This window comes from Erinaceus europaeus, chromosome 16 (genome assembly GCF_950295315.1).
Source record: "Erinaceus europaeus chromosome 16, mEriEur2.1, whole genome shotgun sequence".
NCBI classification, from domain to species: domain Eukaryota; kingdom Metazoa; phylum Chordata; class Mammalia; order Eulipotyphla; family Erinaceidae; genus Erinaceus; species Erinaceus europaeus.
The window spans coordinates 19,117,211-19,136,965 of record NC_080177.1 but is presented as its reverse complement, the minus strand read 5'-3'; the positions used below and the strand labels follow the sequence as shown (position 1 = coordinate 19,136,965).

The window sequence follows — 19,755 nt, the reverse complement described above, 5'->3', positions numbered from 1 at the left end:
GTTTCCTTCCTCCATTCCGCCCTTTCTCTCTCTCTCTCTCTCTCTCTCTCCTTTATTTATTTTAATGAGAGAAAGAGACACCAAAGCACTGCTCAGCTTTGGCTTATGGTGGTGCTTGGGATTGAACCTGGGACCATGGAGTCGCAGGCACGAAAGTCTTTTTTTTGCCTCCACAGTTATTGCTGGACCTCAGTGCCTGCACTACAAATCAACTGCTCTTGGAGGCCCGTTTTTGTTGGCATTTTTTTGTTGTTGTTCTGTTGTTGAATAGGTCAGAGAGATCGAGAGAGGAGAGGAAGACGGGGAGGGAAAGACACCTGCAGACCTGCTTCACCACTTGTGAAGCGACACCCCCCCCCCGCCCCCACAGATGGGGAGCCGGGGACTCGAACTGGGATCCTTAAACCAGTCCTTGTGCTTTGCATCATGTACACTTAACCCCACTAGGCCCCTGAAAGTCTTTTTACATAGCCATTATGTTGTCTCCCCAGCCCTTTCTATTAATTTATTTAATTGAGAGAGGATGAGAGGAGGTTGTTAACCTGAACATTGTTAGAGCTGGCATAAGGTGGTGCCAGGGATTGAACCTGGGGCCTCTGTTGCTCCTACAGGCTGCATTGCCTCCACACCTGCACTACTGCCTGAATTTACTTGCTTAAATTTTTTCCCTATCTTTGTACCATTAACCATTTTATTATATCAAATGCAGGGTTTGGCTTATGCTGAGCCACCTACCTGGCTCTTTTTTAATTTTTAATTGTTATACGTACTGGAGGTAGCATGAAAAGAAGAGTGAGAGACAGAGATGCAGATACTAAAGCACCTCCTTCCCATTTGAGGAGTTCTAGCTATTACTGTCATTGTTCTCATGTGGTACCTGGGATCAAACCCAGGACCCCAGACATGGAAGGTGCCGCTTTTAATTGGCTTTGTTTTAAAATAGTCTGCTTCCCAGGGTCACATGAGCTCTTCTTAAGGCTTTTGCCTCACAGTGGGAATCACAAGCTTGGTTTTCTTTTTTTGTTGATTTGAAGCACTGCACTATTGATTTAGTAACCTAACTCAAAGTGAAATTGAATGGTAGAGTTTTAGGGGTGCTGTCACAGATAAGCATATAACATGTAGCAAATAGGGAGTTGAACAAAACTATTTAACTATTTATTTGTATGTATTTATCATTAGACAATTTTCTTCTAACATTAGTGTGTTAATTTGTAAACCATCTCTTTAAACTCTTGTTTCAGTCCCAGAAATCCTGGATAGAAAATACTTTGACCAAGAGGGAATGTGTCTACATTATACCAAGTTCCAAAGACCCTCACAGGTAGGACACCTGCGTTTCTGCTGGGTTATTATAAAAACCTAGAAGTAAAATACTATTTACTTAAGCACCAAATTATTAAATTAATTGTAGTTGTTAATTTCTGTGTTTACTGTTTGGTTTTTGTTGTTGTTGTTTTGTTTTTTACCAGAGCACTGCTCAGCTCTGGTTTATGGTTATGCAGGGGATTGAACCTGGAACTTTGGAGCCTCAGGCATGAAAGTCTTTTTGCATAACCACTAGCTATCTACCCCTGCCCATTTTTTTACTATTAATAATTCTTTCAGGGTTGGAAGTACAAGTATCCTGGAGTTCTAAATGGCATTTCCAATGAAAAGTCAGTTTCTCAAGAGTGTTTCTTCATTCCAGAGTTCCCCCAAATTGTATTTGTATGTTGCAAAGATAAGGCAAATTCTTGTTTCTAACTGATGCATTGATATTGAGAGCTAAAGATGTTTGTGTACCTGTGTTAGTGAGTAGTCAGCACTGATTCATGCTAAGGAAATGAATAGGAAGCTGATAGTTACTGGTTTTATTTGCCACATATAAATATAAATCACCTCCTACTGGGAAACAGATCAACCCTGGCTTACATGGGTATAGGGGACTGAACCTGAGAATGGTTCACAGTAGACTTTCACATATGAGCCTTGGAGGTGCCTTGCTCAGTCCCCTGCACTCGTCATAAGCCAGAGCTGAGCATTGCTCCAGGAAAAGGGAGGGGGGGCGACTTTACTTATAGATACTATCTGTCCTTCAATCCCGTAGCCTAAAAAGTCATCCTTTTGAGAAGAATAGAAAAGTAGTTGACATTTTTCTTTTATGATCAGTACTGCCTTTGTAGAGATATCAGTGTATACTCATACATACCAGTAATGTCAAGACTACCCGTCCCCCCAATATTGTCTAAACAGGGGTGGAGAACCTTTTTCTGCAAAGGACCATTTGGATATTTATAATATGATTTGTGGACCACACAAAGCTATCAACTAAAAAAAAGTTGTTAAGAAAAAAAGCTCTTTGATTTATTGAGTTTGAAGTCGTCAGAAGTTGCCTTGGCAGGGTCAGACCAAAATGATTGAAGACCTAGAAGGGCTGGTGAAATAGCTCACTGGCCTAGTGCACTGCTTTGCCAGTCTGCAACACAGGTTACAGCCCAACTTTAACTGCATTGAAGGAAACTTCATTGCTTTGATCTCTCTCACAAAAAACTAAAACAAAAACACCATCCATAGGCTGGACATTTCTTACCCCACCCCTATTTTCTTTTCCATGTAGAAATGTATTTTATAAAGTTGTATCTTGGTTTTACATTTATTTTGTCACAGTTGTATTAAGAATATAGAAGCTGTGTTAGTTGAAAAATAGTTGAATGTACAATTATAGTTCAGGTAATTGAGTATATCTATTGAAAAATAAATCATTGTTTTCTCATTGTTGTTGGCAATGGGGCATCACCACTCTGGGCTGACAATTTCAGGTAGAGAGATGGACTGGCAGATTAGCTAGTTTGGATAGTGTGCTGTTTTGCCATGTGTGTTCAAGCTTGGCCCCCACCATATTGAAGGAGGCTTCATTGCTGTTTCTCTTGGTGTGTGTGTGTGTGTGTGTGTGTGTGTGTGTGTGTGTGTGTATCTGTCTCTTTCTCTCTGCCTCACTATCTAGAGAGAGAGAGACAGACAGACACAGATGGGAAAGGGAAATATACCATAGTACTGAAACTTCCCCCACTGCAGCAGATGTTGTACTCAAATCTAGCTCTCACACATAACAAAGCAGACATGCTTCCATAAAGTTATCTTGCTGTATTTTTATTGAAAAAGTAAAGATCTACTTTGCCCGTAATATTTCATTATATTCATTTTGTATGAATCGTTCAATTTAACAAAGTAATTTCCCCCTTTAAGTAATAAATTATCTTTTATGTTTTACAGATGCCTTCCAGGATGTCAGATTTGTCAACAACTTGTCAGGTGAGTTTTACAACTCAATTGCACACATATTGAAAAATAAATGGAACCAATCTAGTAGAAATAGCAATTAGAGTTAACATACAAAGCCAAACAAATTGTTGAACAATCATGGACCTAAAGACTGTAAAAGTGCAGATGAAGTGCCATGTTCAGTGGGGAAGCAATTACAGAAGCCAGACCTTCCACCCTCTGCAACCCACAACGACCCTGGATCCATACTCCCAGAGATATAGAGAATGGGAAGGCTATCAGGAGAGGGGGTGGGATGTGGAGATCGGGTTATAGGAATTGTGCGAAATTGTACCCCTCTTATTCTACGGTTTTGTTAATGTCTCCTTTCTTAAATTAAAAAAAAGAAAAAAGAAAGAAATAGCAATTAGAAAATATTGGATAGGGCTGTGCAGGGGTAGACAGCATAATACTTATACAAAGAGACTCTAATGCCTGTGTCTCCCAAGTCCCAGGTTCAGCCCCTCACACCACCATAAGCCAGAGCTGAGTAGTGCTCTGGTAAAAAGAAAATAGTGGATATAATTCAGAGGCTTTTGTATTTGAGGAATATGTTACTCAGATTTGAATGGTGAATGATGAGGTAAAGCTGCTTCAAACTCAGGTGAAACTACCAGAACAGAACTATGGAGTTGAATGTTAGTTGTATAAAGATTGAGGGAACGGGGTTTTATGAAGAGGGAAGTGGATATGGGAAAGCTTAACAGTGAAATATATCATAGTTCTGTTAGGAAACTGCAGAATATAGAGTGTAAGATGGCTATTGTTAAGATCTGAGCTTGGACAAGTGAGAGTCAGATTACACAGTCTTTTTTCCCCTCTCCCCAATACTGTGGCATAATTAGAATTTTATGTTTAAAAAAAAAATTTGTAGGAGGCTGGGTGGTGGCACACATGTTACTATGGGCAAGGACCTAAGTCTGAGCTTCCTTTACTGCTCCCCATCTGCAGGGAGGGCAGAAGCTTTTTGAGCAGTGAAGCAGTGCTAAAGGTACCTCTCTTTTCTCTGTCTCTCTCCACCCTTGTAAATTCTCTCTGATGGAGAAAATTATATATTGAAAGGAATAATTAGGTCTATTTAGCATGACTTGGTGGGTGTCTGAATAAAAGAAAAAATTGAGAATAGTACCCAAATTTCTTAGGCAGATAAATAGTACTGGTTTTTGTTTGTTTTTTAATTTTTTTATTATATTTATTTTCCTTTTTGTTGCCCTTGTTTTTATTGTTGCTGTTGTTATTGATGATGTTGGATAGGACAGAGAGAAATGGAGAGAGGAGGGGAAGACGGGTGGGGGGGAGAGAAAGACAGACACCTGCAGACCTGCTTCACCACCTGTGAAGCAACTCCCCTGCAGGTGGGGAACCGGGGGCTCGAACTGGGATCCTTATGCCAGTCCTTGTGCTTTGCATCGTGCGCACTTAACCACTGCGCTACCGCCCGACTCCCGTGTTTGTTTTTTAAGATTTTATTTATTAATGAGATAGATAGGAGGAGGGAGAGAGAGAGAACCAGACATCACTCTGGTACATGTGCTGCTGGGAGTTGAACATGGGACCTCATGCTTGAGAGCCCAATGCTTTTATCCATTGAGCAACCTCCTGGACCACAATAAATAGTACTGTTCATTAAGATCTGAGAGGAAGATGAGAAGATCTTTAATTGGTAGACTCAGAACAAAAGAGCATAGAATAACTAATTTTAGATGAATTAAGCTGAAAAGAACTTCCTTGACCAATTGGTAATATAGTTATATGGGACATGAGTTTTCTCAGTTTGCATTATTATATTTTTTAAATGATTTTATTAATTTGTTCATGAGAAAGATAAGAGGAGAGAAAGAACCAGACATCTCTCTGGTACATGTGCTGCCGAGGATTAAACTCAGGACCTCGTGCTTGAGAGTCTAGTGTTTTATCCACTGTGCCTCCTCCTGGACCATAATTTTGCTATCTTTTTAGAAGAAGATATTTTACTGGCTCTCAAATTCTGAGTTGGCAGTTTTCTCATTAAGTATTTTAAAGATAAAATCTATATCATGGAAGTGATCCATGCCACCTCCTCTCTACAGCTACAAAATTCCAGCTGTAGAATTTAAGTTTTGTGCCTTCTCAGATCAGTGGTACAGCCACTTTCTATCTAGGCATCACTTTCTAATGAGAAATTGCCCCAAGGCTGATTAATTACAGGGACTCACATCGCTAGGACCTTATTTGTAATAGCTCTTTTAGTTTCTTTTTCTACTAATGCCATCATTCCTGGGTCTTTAGCAGGAAAGTTGTTCTTCACCAGGAAAAAAAAAAAACTATATTACTGTCCTGTTTCTTTACATGCCTGGTAATTTTGATTAGTGTTGTGTATACATTATGAATTTTGTGATTTAGGGTGCTTTTTTTGTTTGTTTTGTTTTTTAATTTTTACTTATAAAAAGGAAACACTGACGATACCATAGGATAAAAGGGTACATTTCCACACAATTCCCACCACCAGAGTGAAAGAGGTTGAGAAAAAGACACCTGCAGCATTGCTTCACCGCTTGTGAAGCCTCCCTGTACAGGTGGGACCTGTGGGCTTAAACTCAGGTCCTCCTCGTCCCTGGTAATGTGCTTTTCGGGGTATACCACCACCTGGGACCTTATTTTGTTTATATATTAGCATACAGTTAAGCTGCTTTGGAACAATCCTATTCTTGAGTCAAGTTCTTCCCATCTGCAGGTAATTTGAAGCTCTATATAGCTTCCTCCTTTTTCTGATTTCTGATTCCCAAGTTACCTCCCCTGATTTCTGCAGTTTTTGACCTGTTTTCCCCCCTTTTCTTTTTTTACATCATATCAGTGACGCTGACCAGTTAATTTCAGATTATACATTGGAGAGTGTATGTTTCCAAGTAAAATTGAAACCTTTTTTTTTCTACTCCTGGTCCCAGGCCATTAGTTAGTCGTTACCAAGGTTATACTGTTTTGAGTTATATATAGATGAGATCATATAAATATGTACTCTGGCACCTGGTTTCTTTCATTCAGCATGGTGACTTTAAAATTCATCAGTATTGCTTTGCCCAGTAATAGGTCACTCCTTTCTATTGTCAAATACTATTCTGTCAGTACTATGCAGTTCTCTAGAAACCCCACACTAATTTATATTACTACACTATTAGAGAATAATATATATTGTTTCAGTGCTATGGTGTAGGTACTAGATTATTGATGCTTCAAAGTAACGTCATTAATTTCAGACATTTTGTTGGTTCATTCATCTTAACTCAGTTTATCATTGACTACTTTTGTTTTTTAATTTCTTTCAAATTTTTTGTTTTTTCTTCTAGGTGTTTTTGTGGTCGCTTGGTCAAGCAGCATGCTTGTTTTACTGCAAGTCTTGCCATGAAATACTCAGATGTGAAATTGGGTGACCACTTTAACCCGACATTAGAAGAATGGTCTGTGGAAAAACATACAGAACAGAGTCCAACTGATGCTTATGGAATCATAAATTTTCAAGGAGGTTCTCACTCTTACAGATCTAAGGTATGTGATATTTAATTATTTAACCTCATTAATATTATCTGACTAGTTAAAACTGTCTTATTATTCATATCTTTTTTTCTTTAATAGAAGATGAGAGATAGACACCATACATACATACATACATACATACATACATACATACATACATACATACATACAGGGTGAGGCGAGGAGGGAGTACGAGAAACACCACAGCATTGCTGTACCACTTGTGGAGCTTTCCTGTGTGAAGGCTAGAGGCTTGAACCTGAATCCTTGCACTTGGTAAGATGTGCAGTTTACCTGTTGAGCTATCTCCTGTCACCTTAGTCTTATTCAAATCTTTTTATCTTTTGAAGAACTTTTGTATATGTGCATACAAATATAGAATTGTGTCTTGATGAATTAAGCCTTTTATGAATAGGTGATGTTATTTATCTCTCTTTTAACATATGGATAAGAAGCATGTAATTAGTCATCTTGTATTTTTTTTTTAATCCACTGTATCACTCACAATTTTTGGATTAAACGTTTTTATTACTAGCATGCTATGTATGCATTCTTGCTTAGTTCAGATCAATCTTGTAACAAATAGATGCATTTTTAAACTTATGACTACTATGAATTAGTTTTTTTACTACTTCTAGGATGAACTCGTAATTCCATTTGTTTCTCTCATGACATATACTTTTGTTGGCATGGGTTTTAATTTCTTTGTGAACTTTAAAATTACAAAGCATAGATATTATTCATTTAGCTATACATTTTACCTTGCCTACCTCTTTACCTTCATTGGAAAAATCAGTGCCAAATGGTGGACACCTTTCTGCAGGTTTTCCTAGTATCCTGAATCCTGATGCTACACATTCTCCCTACTTTAGTCACTCTCTGCCTTAATACAGATTATATGTATTTTATTTTTTAAAACACTGATTGTTAGAGAGAGAGAGAGAGAATGAAAATGAATCATAGCATCACTCTGGCACAGGTGATGCTGGGGATTGAACTTGAGACCCCATACTTCTGAGCCTAACACTTAACCACCTCCTATGCTACTATTTAAGTATTTTCTGTGTTCACTAGTTTTAAGCAGCAGAGTTACTTCACAATCTTTTCTCTTTTTTTTTTTTTAAGTATTCATTTATTGGATAGAGATGGCTAGAAATTGAGAAGGAAGGGGGCAATAGAGAGGGAGACAGTGACACCTGCAACACTACTTCACCACTCACAACGCTTTCCCCCTGCGGATGGGAACCAGGGACCCAAACCCGGGTCCTTGCACATTGTAATGTATGCACCCAACCAGATATGCCACCACCTGGCCCCCTTCAGAGTCTTTTTCAAACGCTACTTTAAGTGGAATTCTTAGTATAATAAAGTAATCAGAGCTAAAGTATCTTTCCAGTATACTCGCCATCAGTAATATAAAGCATATATCATTACAGGATATTCTTTTTGGGGGGAGAGCTGGGTCCTCATACACGTGCAATTTGACCACTTCGTGCTGCTTATTCATTCAGAGAGAGGGAGAGACATCAGAGCACCAGAGCTTCCTCCAGTGCCATAGCACCTGCCATGTTGTACTGGCCTTGAACCTGGGCTACATGCATTTAAAGGCATGCACCTTACCTGGTGAGCTATCTCAGTGGCCCTCCGTTTTTTAAAAAACATCCTTCCAATTATTTTACTGGGAGCTAATGGTTTATAGTAAAGTTGCTGACACATGGGCTAGAAAATATTCTTAAAGGACTCTGGAGCTTTCTAACTTGAAGTATGATATTTGGGAATGTGTATTGTTCTGCTGTTGAAGTTTTTGTTGATATTTTATTTCTTTTTCTTTTTTATTGATTTAACAGCGATTGATAAGATTATGGGATGAGAGGGGTACAATTCCATAGAATTCACTTCCCACCACCAGAGTTTCATATCCCCTCCCCTCCATTGGAAGTTTTCCTCTTCTTTATCCCTCTGAGAGTATGGACCAAAGATTGTTTTTGTTTTAAGTTTTTTTTTTTAATATTTATTTTCCCATTTGTTGCCCTTGTTTTATTGTTGTAGTTATTATTGTTGTTCTTTATGTCATTGTTGTTGGATAGGACAGAGATTAGTGGAGAGAGGAGGAGAAGACAGAGAGGGGGAGAGAAAGATAGACACCTACAGACCTACTTCACTGCTTGTGAAGTGAATCCCCTGCGGGTGGGGAGCTAGGGGCTCGAGCTGGGATCCTTAAGCCAGTCCTTGTGCTTTGTGCCACATGCACTTAACCCACTGCGCCACCACCCAACTCCCTGAACCAAAGATTTTTATAGGGAGCAGAAGGTGGAAAGTCTGCCTTCTGTAATTGCTTCTCTGCTGGACATGGGTATTGACAGGTCGATCCATACCCCCACCCTGTTTCTATCTTTGATTTCTAAAGGAAAAGGGAAAGTGCTACATTATTTCTGCAAAGAACCTTTTATAGAAATGATCTTAAATGTTATTATTATTATTATCAGTTTCTTCAGAGACAGAGTGAAACCAAGGTGGAAGGGGTAGATAGGGAAAAAGAAAGAGAGACACCTGTAGTACTTGGCTTCTTCACTGATTGTGAAGCTTTCCCACCACAGGTGGGGATGAGGGCTTGAACCTGGGTTCTTGTGCACTGTAACATGTATGCTCAGTTGCATCTAGCCCCTAATGTTTTTCTTTCTAATACCTGAATATTCCAGAGCTTTTTTAAATCTTTTTTTTTATTATTAAGATTTTATTTATTTATGAGAAAGATAGAAAGAGAGAGAAAGAACCAGACATCACTCTGGCACATATGCTGCCGGGGATCGAACTCGCGACCTCATGCTTGTGAGTCCAAAGCTTTACCACTGCACCACCTCCCAGACCACCAGAACTTTTTTTGAAAAGCAAATTCACATATGTCTTATATGGAAGTAATGAATTAAAGTGTTTTAGCTTTTGTGACTTCTATGATGCTACTTAGATGAAAAATAAATTTTAGAGAAATTTCTTAAGCCAGAGGCAATTATTTCACAAACATGATAGCTTATTTTCTTTGGAGGGATTCTTCAAAAATAAAACTGAACATCACAAAGTACTGTTTTTGTTGTTGTTTCTCAGTAATTTCTGGATCATGTCCACAACTACTTCCAGTGAAGGAAGCAGTCAGCCACATTAAAAATATCTTCCTGGGAGTCCGGCTGTAGCGCAGTGGGTTAAGCGCAGGTGGTGCAAAGCACAAGGACTGGCATAAGGATCCCAGTTCGAACCCCGGCTCCCCACCTGCAGGGGAGTTGCTTCACAGGCGGTGAAGCAGGTCTGCAGGTGTCTTTCTCTCCTCCTCTCTGTCTTCCCCTCCTCTCTCCATTTCTCTCTGTCCTATCCAACAACAACAACAATAATAACTACAACAATAAAACAAGGGCAACAAAAGGGAATAAATAAATTAAATAAATATTTTTTAAAAATCTTCCTTTGCAACTACAGAAAACATCTCAGTTGTAAAGCACAGAGCTTGTTTATCTGAGGTTCCAGGCTTGATGCCTAGTACTGTCTATGCTGGTGTTATGCTCTGGCTCTGTCTTTGCGACTCTTAAGTGCACAGTCACAATTTTATTAAAAATGGACTGGTTCACAAATAAATTTTCAAATAGGTAATTGAGTATTTACCTCTCTGCTAAATGCAGAAATTATAGAAATCTTTTTGTTGTTGTTTATTTCCTTCTCTTTGCTCTTTTCCCCATCATCATAGTTAACCATAATACTTCTCACTGCTGCATACTCATAGCTAGTTAAGGCATTGAATTTTGTGAATAAATTTGTGAATTCGATAAGTAGCAATTAGGTTATGTAAGCAGAAGGAATAATGCATTTTAATATTTCTAGGAGTCTTAAATCTATTCAAGTAACCCTAGGAATCCATTTGCTGTTCATATGATTCTCAAAGTTGTATAATGTTGAGACTGTGGAGGTGGCTCAACTAGTAGAGCACTGAACTTAGATGCAAGGTCCTTGGTTCAGTCTCCCCGTGTATATGAGTGATGCTGAAGCTTCTCTCCCTCTCTCCGTGTGTGTGTGTGTCTGTGTCTGATATGAAACTGTCTCTCAAATATAATAGATCTTTTTACAAAGTTACATGGCATTATGAACAACTTCTGTTGTCTTTTTAAATATTTTTTTTTAGTATGTGAGACTATCGTATGACACCAAACCTGAAGTGATTCTTCAACTTCTGCTTAAAGAATGGCAAATGGAATTACCCAAACTTGTTATCTCTGTACATGGGGGCATGCAGAAATTTGAACTTCACCCGCGTATCAAACAATTGCTTGGAAAGGGTCTTATTAAAGCTGCAGTTACAACCGGAGCCTGGATTTTAACTGGAGGAGTAAATACAGGTAATGTGATGTGTTTGTAAATTTTTCTTAATGTTGCTACCTATAGTAGTCAACATTGGCTATATATATATATATATATAATTTCTTCTGCTAAATAATCTATAATTCCTAGATGTGAGTAGTAACTGTAGAAATATTAGAAATATGAGGCTTTCAGACTGGTGGGGCATATTCCTTGCCATGTACATTACCTGGGTTTGAATTCCTTCACCATAGTGAGTACTGCAGTGCTAGGGGAAGTTGCAACGCTGTGGTATTGCTTCCTCTGTTTCTATCTGAAGTGCAAAGTTGAATAAAAAAAGTTTTCCTGTGGTGCAGTCACACATGTACAAGTCCCCAGAATAACACACACTCTCAATCTCAGTCTCCCCCGTTCCCCAATTTCATTTAAACTTGAAAAAAAAAAATATATATATATATATATTGTAGGTAAGGGTTGGTAGGCTAAAACGCCTCACACCAAATCTCACCTCTTTACTTCTATAAATAAAGATTACTGGAACATAGATAAACTCTTAACTAGAGGTATTGTAAGGGTCTAGTATAGCTTTGAGCAGGTATGAACAAGGTGAATTAGCAATGAGCACTAGGTAATGAAACGAAGAAGTTAGTTGTGTGTAGTGGTGGCAGGACTGAGGTGTAATGAATCGCAAGAACAATAGGCAGGTCATAACAGGAGGCTTTACGGGCCATTATGAACACATTGGCTTTTATGTGAAATGAGAAGGACTTGCCAAGAGCAGGGGTCATTTGGATGGTGCTTGGTAAATAGACTGCAACCAGGAAAGACAGTAGTTTGAAAGAGCAGTGAACTGCTCTTTCTGTACTCTAGTTAAGGGATGAAATCTAATTAAAATCTGATTGCTGCATTAGTTTGCTGGGTTGCCATAGCTACTACTAGCTAAGTGGCTACTACTAAGTGGCTTAAACAAGTAAAATTTATTTTCTTATAGTTCAGGAAACTAGGTGTCCAAAATAAGTTGTCAGGAAATTTGGTTCCTTCTGTAGTCTTTCACCTTAGCTTTCTCTCTTGTCTCCTTAAGGCTGTATCTCTGTATATGAGTGTATCCCTGGTGTTTCTTTTATACCTAAGTTTCTTCCCATCACCCCCCTTTAAAAAAATCATTTATTCATTAAAGAGAGGAGGAATGAGAACCAGAGTATGTAATTCGAGATTGGACTCAGGATCTCATATTTGACAGTACGTCTTACCCACTATGCCACCTCCCAGGCCATATCCAACTACCCACTTAAAGGGAAGTCAGTAAGAGCCCAGTGTGGTGGCTTTAATTTAACATAGTAGATTCTCTAAAGGACCTGTCTCCTAATATAGTCATAGTCTATTCTGAGATGCTGGAAGTAAGATCTCAACATATTGATTTGGGGGAGAGCACAGCACAGCCCATAACAAGTCAAATGCTCTTTTGAATTTTTTGTTTGTTTGTTTGTTTTTGTTTTTACCAGAGCACTGATCTGGCTTATGGTGGTGTAGGGGATTGAACTTGGGACTTCAGAGCCTCAGGCATGACAGTCTGTTTGCATAATCATTATGCTTTCTACCCTGGGGCCCTTGAATTTCTTTATATAATATTTATTTATTTGATAGGACAAACTTATTTTTGGACTTTCATTTTCCTAAACTATAAGAAAGTAAATAATTTTTTCGTTTGTTTAAGCCATTCAGTCTGATGTTTTTTGTTATGGCAACCCAGCAAACTAATGCAATAATCAAATTTGAATTAGATTTCATACTGTAACTAGAATATGAAAATAGCACTTCAGTGCTACTGAGAGAGGAAGAGGAGAAGGGAGAGAGAAAGAGATCTGCAGCACTGCTTCAATACTCATGAAGCTTCCTTGCAGGTGGGGACCAGGGGTTTGAACCTGGATCCTTTTGCATTGTAATATCTGTGCTCAACTGGCCCCTAACAATTTATTTGAACAGCTTTTCTAGTTGATTATGTGTGTATGTTTTATTTATAGTCCCTGAGTATATTTTTCATTCTTTAAAGATGATGTGTAGACCAAAAATGAAAAAAACAAACAAAATATAGTTAACTTGTAGACTCTTGAAAGGACTGCACCTAATTGCACAGCAATACTTACATATTTCATACTGGTGTAGTGACTTATTACTGTGTATTTTATATTCCTCTTTGGTCTTTATTCTTTTGTAACTTGGCTTACTGCCTTATATCTGTTTTGGAAAATATCACAAATTGTAATGTTACAGATTGAACACAGAATTGTTCTGAACACAATAAAGTCTTTCAAATAAAGTGAATGAAGTTTTGTATGAATAGGTGTTGCAAAACATGTTGGTGATGCACTCAAAGAACATGCTTCCAGATCATCTCGGAAGATTTGCACTATTGGAATAGCTCCATGGGGAGTGATTGAAAACAGAAATGATCTTGTTGGAAGAGATGTAAGAATGATTTTTAATTTTTGTTTTGTTTAAAGTTATGTGTAAACAAAGCAAAAAGTAGTGTGGACCAGCTTAAAGTAGTCATGATCATAATATACTTTTCTAGTTAAATTTTAAAAGTTTTTATAAGGTCATCTTCTGACTCAAATATACATTCCTATATATAAATGTTTTTTAGTTTTGTTTTTGTTTTTTCCCTCCAAGCATTGCTCAGCTCTGGTTTATAGTAGTGCAAGGGATTGAACCTGGGACCTTGGGGCCTCAGGCTTAAGAATCTCTTTGTGGGGAGTTGAGCGGTAGTGCAGCGGGTTAAGAGTTAAACGCATGTGGCGCAAAGCGCAAGGACCAGTGTAAGAATCCAGGTTCGAGCCCACTGCCCACCTGCAGGGGAGTCACTTCACACATGCCGTGAAGCAGGCCTGCAGGTGTCTATCTTTCTCTGTCTCCCCTCCTCTCTCCATTTCTGTCCTAACAATAACAACAACAATAAAAAAACAAGGGCAACAAAAGGGAAAATAAATATTTTAAAAAGTTAGCAAAACAAAAAGAGTTTCTTTGCATAACCATTATGTTATTTACCCCTGCCCTATAAAAGTTTTCTTATTAGTAATAGATCTTAATTTCCATCCCTTTCGCATAACATTATTTCACTTTTCTTATTTATTTATTTATTCCCTTTTGTTGCCCTTGTTTTATTGTTGTAGTTGTTATTATTGTTGTTATTGATGTCGTTGTTGGATAAGACAGAGAGAAGAAATGGAGAGAGATGGGGAAGACAGAGAGGGACAGAGAAGGATAGACACCTGCAGACCTGCTTCACCACTTGTGAAGTGACTCCCCTGCAGGTAGGGAGCCGGGGGCTTGAACCAGGATCCTTATGCCAGTCCTTGCACTTTGTGCCACCTGCGCTTAACCTACTGCGCTACCACCCGACTCCCTATTTCACTTTTTTATATCACAACTACATAACATTAGAAGTTAACTGAAAAATGTTATGCATGTAAAAACTATTATATTTACTGTTGACTGTAAAGCATTAATCCCCCAATAAAGAAATATAAATATATATATATATAAAAGGCATCATAAAAACTAAGAGTTAATTTTTATTAATTTGTTAATAGTGAAATACTCATGTTTTATTCATCTTCATTTAAAATGAATGTGAATGAAATATTTATAAAGATATAATAAAGTTAATAGTTGAATTATAATGATCACTTTCAAATGTGATTGAATTTGTTATGAATTTTAAGGATTTTTTTTCTTATGGCTAGAAACATAGCAGACATTTGATGGTTTTTTTTTCTTTGATTGTAATGATGAAATATATATTCTGCACAAAGAGTCAAAATACAGTTATTTAACTCGCTATTTATTACACTTTAGTGTCTTTAAAACATTTGCTACTCATTGTTATGAACAGCATCTTACCTTACTTTTTCAGATTATTTTTCCTCTTTATTATATTTCATCCTATTGACTAACTCTTGCTATTGTTTAGGTGGTTGCACCTTATCAAACATTACTGAACCCTCTGAGCAAATTGAATGTTCTGAATAATCTTCATTCCCATTTTATATTGGTGGATGATGGCACTGTTGGGAAGTATGGGGCAGAAGTCAAACTGAGAAGAGAACTTGAGAAAACTATTAATCAGCAACGAATTCACGCTAGTAAGAGAATTTATAACTTTTCTTGTTGAAATTATTCTTGTCTGTATTAATGACCAACAACATTCTAAAAGACCTAATATTCTAAATGATCATTTCTATAGTGAGGTATGAAACAACTAAGAATGACTGACCCTAGACAATCTAAGACCTAGGAGAGAAAAGAACTGTGAGCCCAGATAGGGTATTCAGTATCAAGGACAAAGTCACAAAAGTCCATTGGAAGCTTTGTTGTTATAAGAGCCTCTATGTAGTTCAAGCAATTCAGAAATATTCAAAATGTTTGTGATATGTCCCAAAGTATGACTTTCAAATTGAAAAGGAAAAAATATACTTTTACAAAAATTCATCTTGACACGACTTAATATGATTTTTATGTTAAGTGTTTTTAAATTTAATATGTAAGAATTGCTCTTTCCAACTGTGGTCAAACTTTCCAGTTCAGCTTCTTGTTTTTTATTTCAAAAAGAAGGCATTTTGTGATCTTAGAATAACAAGAAGGTGAGTCTTTGACTAAGTGAAGTAGAATAAGAAAATGTAGAAAAGTGCATGTTGATTATGATGAAATCATAGTACTTCCTAACATTTTAGAATGTTGTCCGTTCCTACATTTACCTACAGTTTGGATACTCTTACTGAAAATAAAAATTGAAATTCTTTACTGAATTTTTAAAAATAATCTTTATTTTATTATTTATTGGATAAAGACAGAAACTGGGAGGGAGAGGGAGTGAAGAAGGGAGAAACCTGCAGCACTACTTTACCGCTCGTGAGGCTTTTCTCCTGCATATGGGGACCAGGTTCTATACCTGGATTTTTGCAGTAAATGCTAACATTTACTGCTGTCTAGCTCCTTCACTAATCTTTCTGTTACTCTAGTAAAGGTCTTCAGTTTTATCAATTCCATTTATATAATTCTTTGCGATTATTATTACTATTATTATCATCATTTTTATTATTTTTTTATATAATTTATTTATTTATTGGGGAATTAATGTTTTACATTCAACAGTAAATACAATAGTTTGTACATGCATAACATTCCCCAGATTCCCATTTAACAATACAACCCCCACTATGTCATTCATCATCTTTCATGGACCTGTATTCTCCCCACCTACCCACCCACCCACCCCAGAGTCTTTTACTTTGGTGTAATACTCCAATTCCATTTCAGGTTCGACTTGTGTGTTCTTTTCTAATCTTGTTTTTCAACTTCGGCCTGAGAGTGAGATCATCCCATATTCATCCTTCTGGTTCTGACTTATTTCACTCAACATGATTTTTTCAAGGTCCATCCAAGATGGGCTGAAAACAGTGAAGTCACCATTTTTTACAGCTGAGTAGTATTCCATTGTGTATATAGACCACAACTTGCTCAGCCACTCATCTGTTGTTGGACACCTGGGTTGCTTCCAGGTTTTGGCTATTACAAATTGTGCTGCCAAGAACATAAGTGTACACAGATCTTTTTGGATGGATGTGTTGGGTTCCTTAGGATATATCCCCAGGAGGGGAATTGCAGGGTCATAGGGTAGGTCCATTTCTAGCCTTCTGAGAGTTCTCCAGACTGTTCTCCACAGAGGTTGGACCAATTGACATTCCCACCAGCAGTGCAGGAGGGTTCCTTTGACCCCACACCCTCTCCAGCATTTGCTGCTATTACCTTTTCTGATGTATGACATTCTCACAGGAGTGAAGTGGTATCTCATTGTTGTCTTTATTTGCATTTCTCTGACAATCAGAGACCTGGAGCATTTTTTCATGTGTTTCTCAGCCTTTTGGATCTCTTCTGTGGTGAATATTCTGTCCAAGTCCTCCCCCCATTTTTGGATGGGGTTATTTGTTGTCTTGTTGTTGAGTCTGGCAAGCTCTTTATATATGTTGGTTATTAAACTCTTATCTGATGTATGGCATGTAAAGATCTTCTCCCATTCTGTGAGGGGTCTCTTGGTTTGGGTAGTGGTTTCTTTTGCTGTGAAGAAGCTTTTTAATTTGATGTAGTCCCATAGGTTTATACTTGCCTTAGTCTTCCTTGTAATTAGATTCGTTTCGTTGAAAATGTCTTTAAAATTTATGCGGAAAAAAGTTCTTCCAATATTTTCCTCTAAGTATCTGATAGTTTCTGGTCTAACATCCAAGTCCTTGATCCACTTGGAATTTACTTTTGTATTTGGTGAAATACGGTGATTCAGTTTCATTCTTCTGCATGTTTCAACCCATTGTTTCCAACACCATTTGTTGAAGAGACTCTGCTTTCCCCATTTAATAGTATGGGCCCCTTTGTCAAAGATTAGATGTCCATACGTGTGGGGCCTCATTTCTGGGCTCTCAATTCTATTCCACTGGTCAGTGTGTCTGTTCATGTTCCAGTACCAAGCAGTTTTGATGACAATGGCCCTATAATACAGTTTGAGATCTGGCAGTGTGATGCCTCCGGTTCTGTTCTTTTTTCTCAAGATTGTTTTGGCAATTCTAGGTCTTTTCTGGTTCCAGATAAACATTTGTAGCATTTGTTCTATTCTCCTAAAAAATGTGCTTGGGATCTTGATGGGGATAGCATTAAATTTGTAGATGGCTCTGGGTAATATATTCATTTTGATGATGTTAATTCTTCCAACCCATGAACATGGAATATCTTTCCACTTCTTTGTGTCTTTTTCAATTTCTTTGAGTAGTGACTCATAATTTTCAGTATACAAGTCTTTCACTTCTTTGGTTAGGTTTACTCCTAGATATTTTATTGTTTTTGTTGCTATAGAAAAAGGAACTGATTTCTGGATTTCAATTTCTTCTAACTTAGTGTTTGCATAGAGGAATGCCACTGACTTTTGAATGTTAATTTTATAGCCTGACACCTTACTGTATTGCCTGATGATTTCCAAAAGCTTCTTGCTGGATTCCTTAGGTTTTTCCATGTATACTATCATGTCATCTGCAAATAAGGAGAGTTTGACTTCTTCTCTTCCAATCTGTATGCCTTTAATTCCTTGATCCTGCCTGATTGCTATGGCAAGAACTTCCAACACTATGTTGAATAGTAATGGTGATAGTGGGCAGCCCTGTCTAGTACCTGATCTGAGGGGAAATGCTTCCAGTTTTTCACCATTGAGTATGATGTTGGCTGTAGGTTTGCTATATATAGACACCACTATCTTGAGGAATTTTCCATCTATTCCCATTTTTTGTAGTGTTTTGATCATAAAGGGATGTTGTATTTTGTCAAAGGCTTTCTGTTCATCTATTGATATGACCATGTGGTTTTTGGTCTTGCTTTTGTTGATGTGGTGGATCACATTGATTGATTTACGTATATTAAACCAACCTTGCATGCCTGGGATAAACCCCACTTGGTCATGATGAACAATCTTTTTGATATACTGCTGTATCCAATTGGCTAGAATTTTGTTCAATATTTTTGCATCTATGTTCATCAGAGATATTGGTCTGTAGTTTTCTTTTTTGGTTGTGTCCCTGTCTGCTTTTGGTATCAGGGTGATGTTGGCTTCATAGAAGCTGGCAGGGAGTATTCCAGTATCTTCAATCTTCTGGAAGAATTTTAAAAGTAGAGGTATTAGTTCTTCTTTGAAAGTTTTGTAGAATTCATTTGTAAAACCATCTGGTCCAGGACTTATTTTTGGGAAGATTTTTGATAACTGTTTCAATTTCATTAGCTGTGATGGGCCTGTTCATGTTATCCACTTCCTCTTTACTTAGTTTAGGAAGTTGGTAGGTATCTAGGAAATCGTCCATTTCTTCCAGGTTCTCTAGCTTGGTGGCATATAGTTGTTCATAGAAGCCTCGCATGATATGTTGAATTTCTGCAGTGTCTGTTGTGATATCTCCTCTTTCATTTACTATCCGATTTATTTGGGTCTTCTCCCTTTTTTGTTTTGTGAGTCTGGCTAAAGGTTTGTCGATTTTGTTTACTCTTTCGAAGAACCAACATTTACTTTCATTGATCTTTTGTATGGTTTTCCTATTCTCATTGTTATTTATTTCTGCCCTAACTTTAGTGATTTCTGTCCTTCTGGTTGCTTTAGGATTCCTTTGTTGTTCTTCTTCTAGGTCTTTAAGATGTGCAATCAGGCTGTTTATTTGTGCCTTTTCTTGTTTCCTAATGTGTGCTTGTATAGCTATGAACTTCCCTCTTAGGACTGCTTTAGCTGTGTCCCAAATATTTTGATAGCTTGTGTCTTCATTTTCATTGAACTCTCGAAACATTTTGATTTCTTCCTTGATTTCCTCTTTGACCCAGAAGTTGTTAAGAAGTGTACTGTTGAGCTTCCACATTTTGGGACTGTTACTAATCTTTTGTTGGTTGTTAAGTGTTAGTTTAATTCCACTGTGGTCTGAGAAGAGGCTTGGGATGATTTCAGTGCTGTTGAATTGGCTGATGCTGTCTTTGTGGCCTAACATATGGTCTATCCTTGAGAATGATCCATGTGGATTTGAGTAAAAT

General features: G+C 37.6%; 1 protein-coding gene across 1 annotated transcript in view; it reads left to right on the top strand.

The window, feature by feature from the left end:
- The window catches only part of TRPM7 (transient receptor potential cation channel subfamily M member 7), a 118,487-nt gene that overhangs the window by 20,116 nt on the left and 78,616 nt on the right, over positions 1 to 19,755 (top strand). The window contains exons 2-7 of the mRNA XM_060174658.1: positions 1,245 to 1,324; positions 3,256 to 3,294; positions 6,627 to 6,825; positions 10,979 to 11,192; positions 13,496 to 13,620; positions 15,125 to 15,296. Of these exons, the coding sequence (XP_060030641.1) occupies positions 1,245 to 1,324; positions 3,256 to 3,294; positions 6,627 to 6,825; positions 10,979 to 11,192; positions 13,496 to 13,620; positions 15,125 to 15,296 (829 nt within the window). The remainder of the gene's footprint in view (positions 1 to 1,244; positions 1,325 to 3,255; positions 3,295 to 6,626; positions 6,826 to 10,978; positions 11,193 to 13,495; positions 13,621 to 15,124; positions 15,297 to 19,755) is intronic.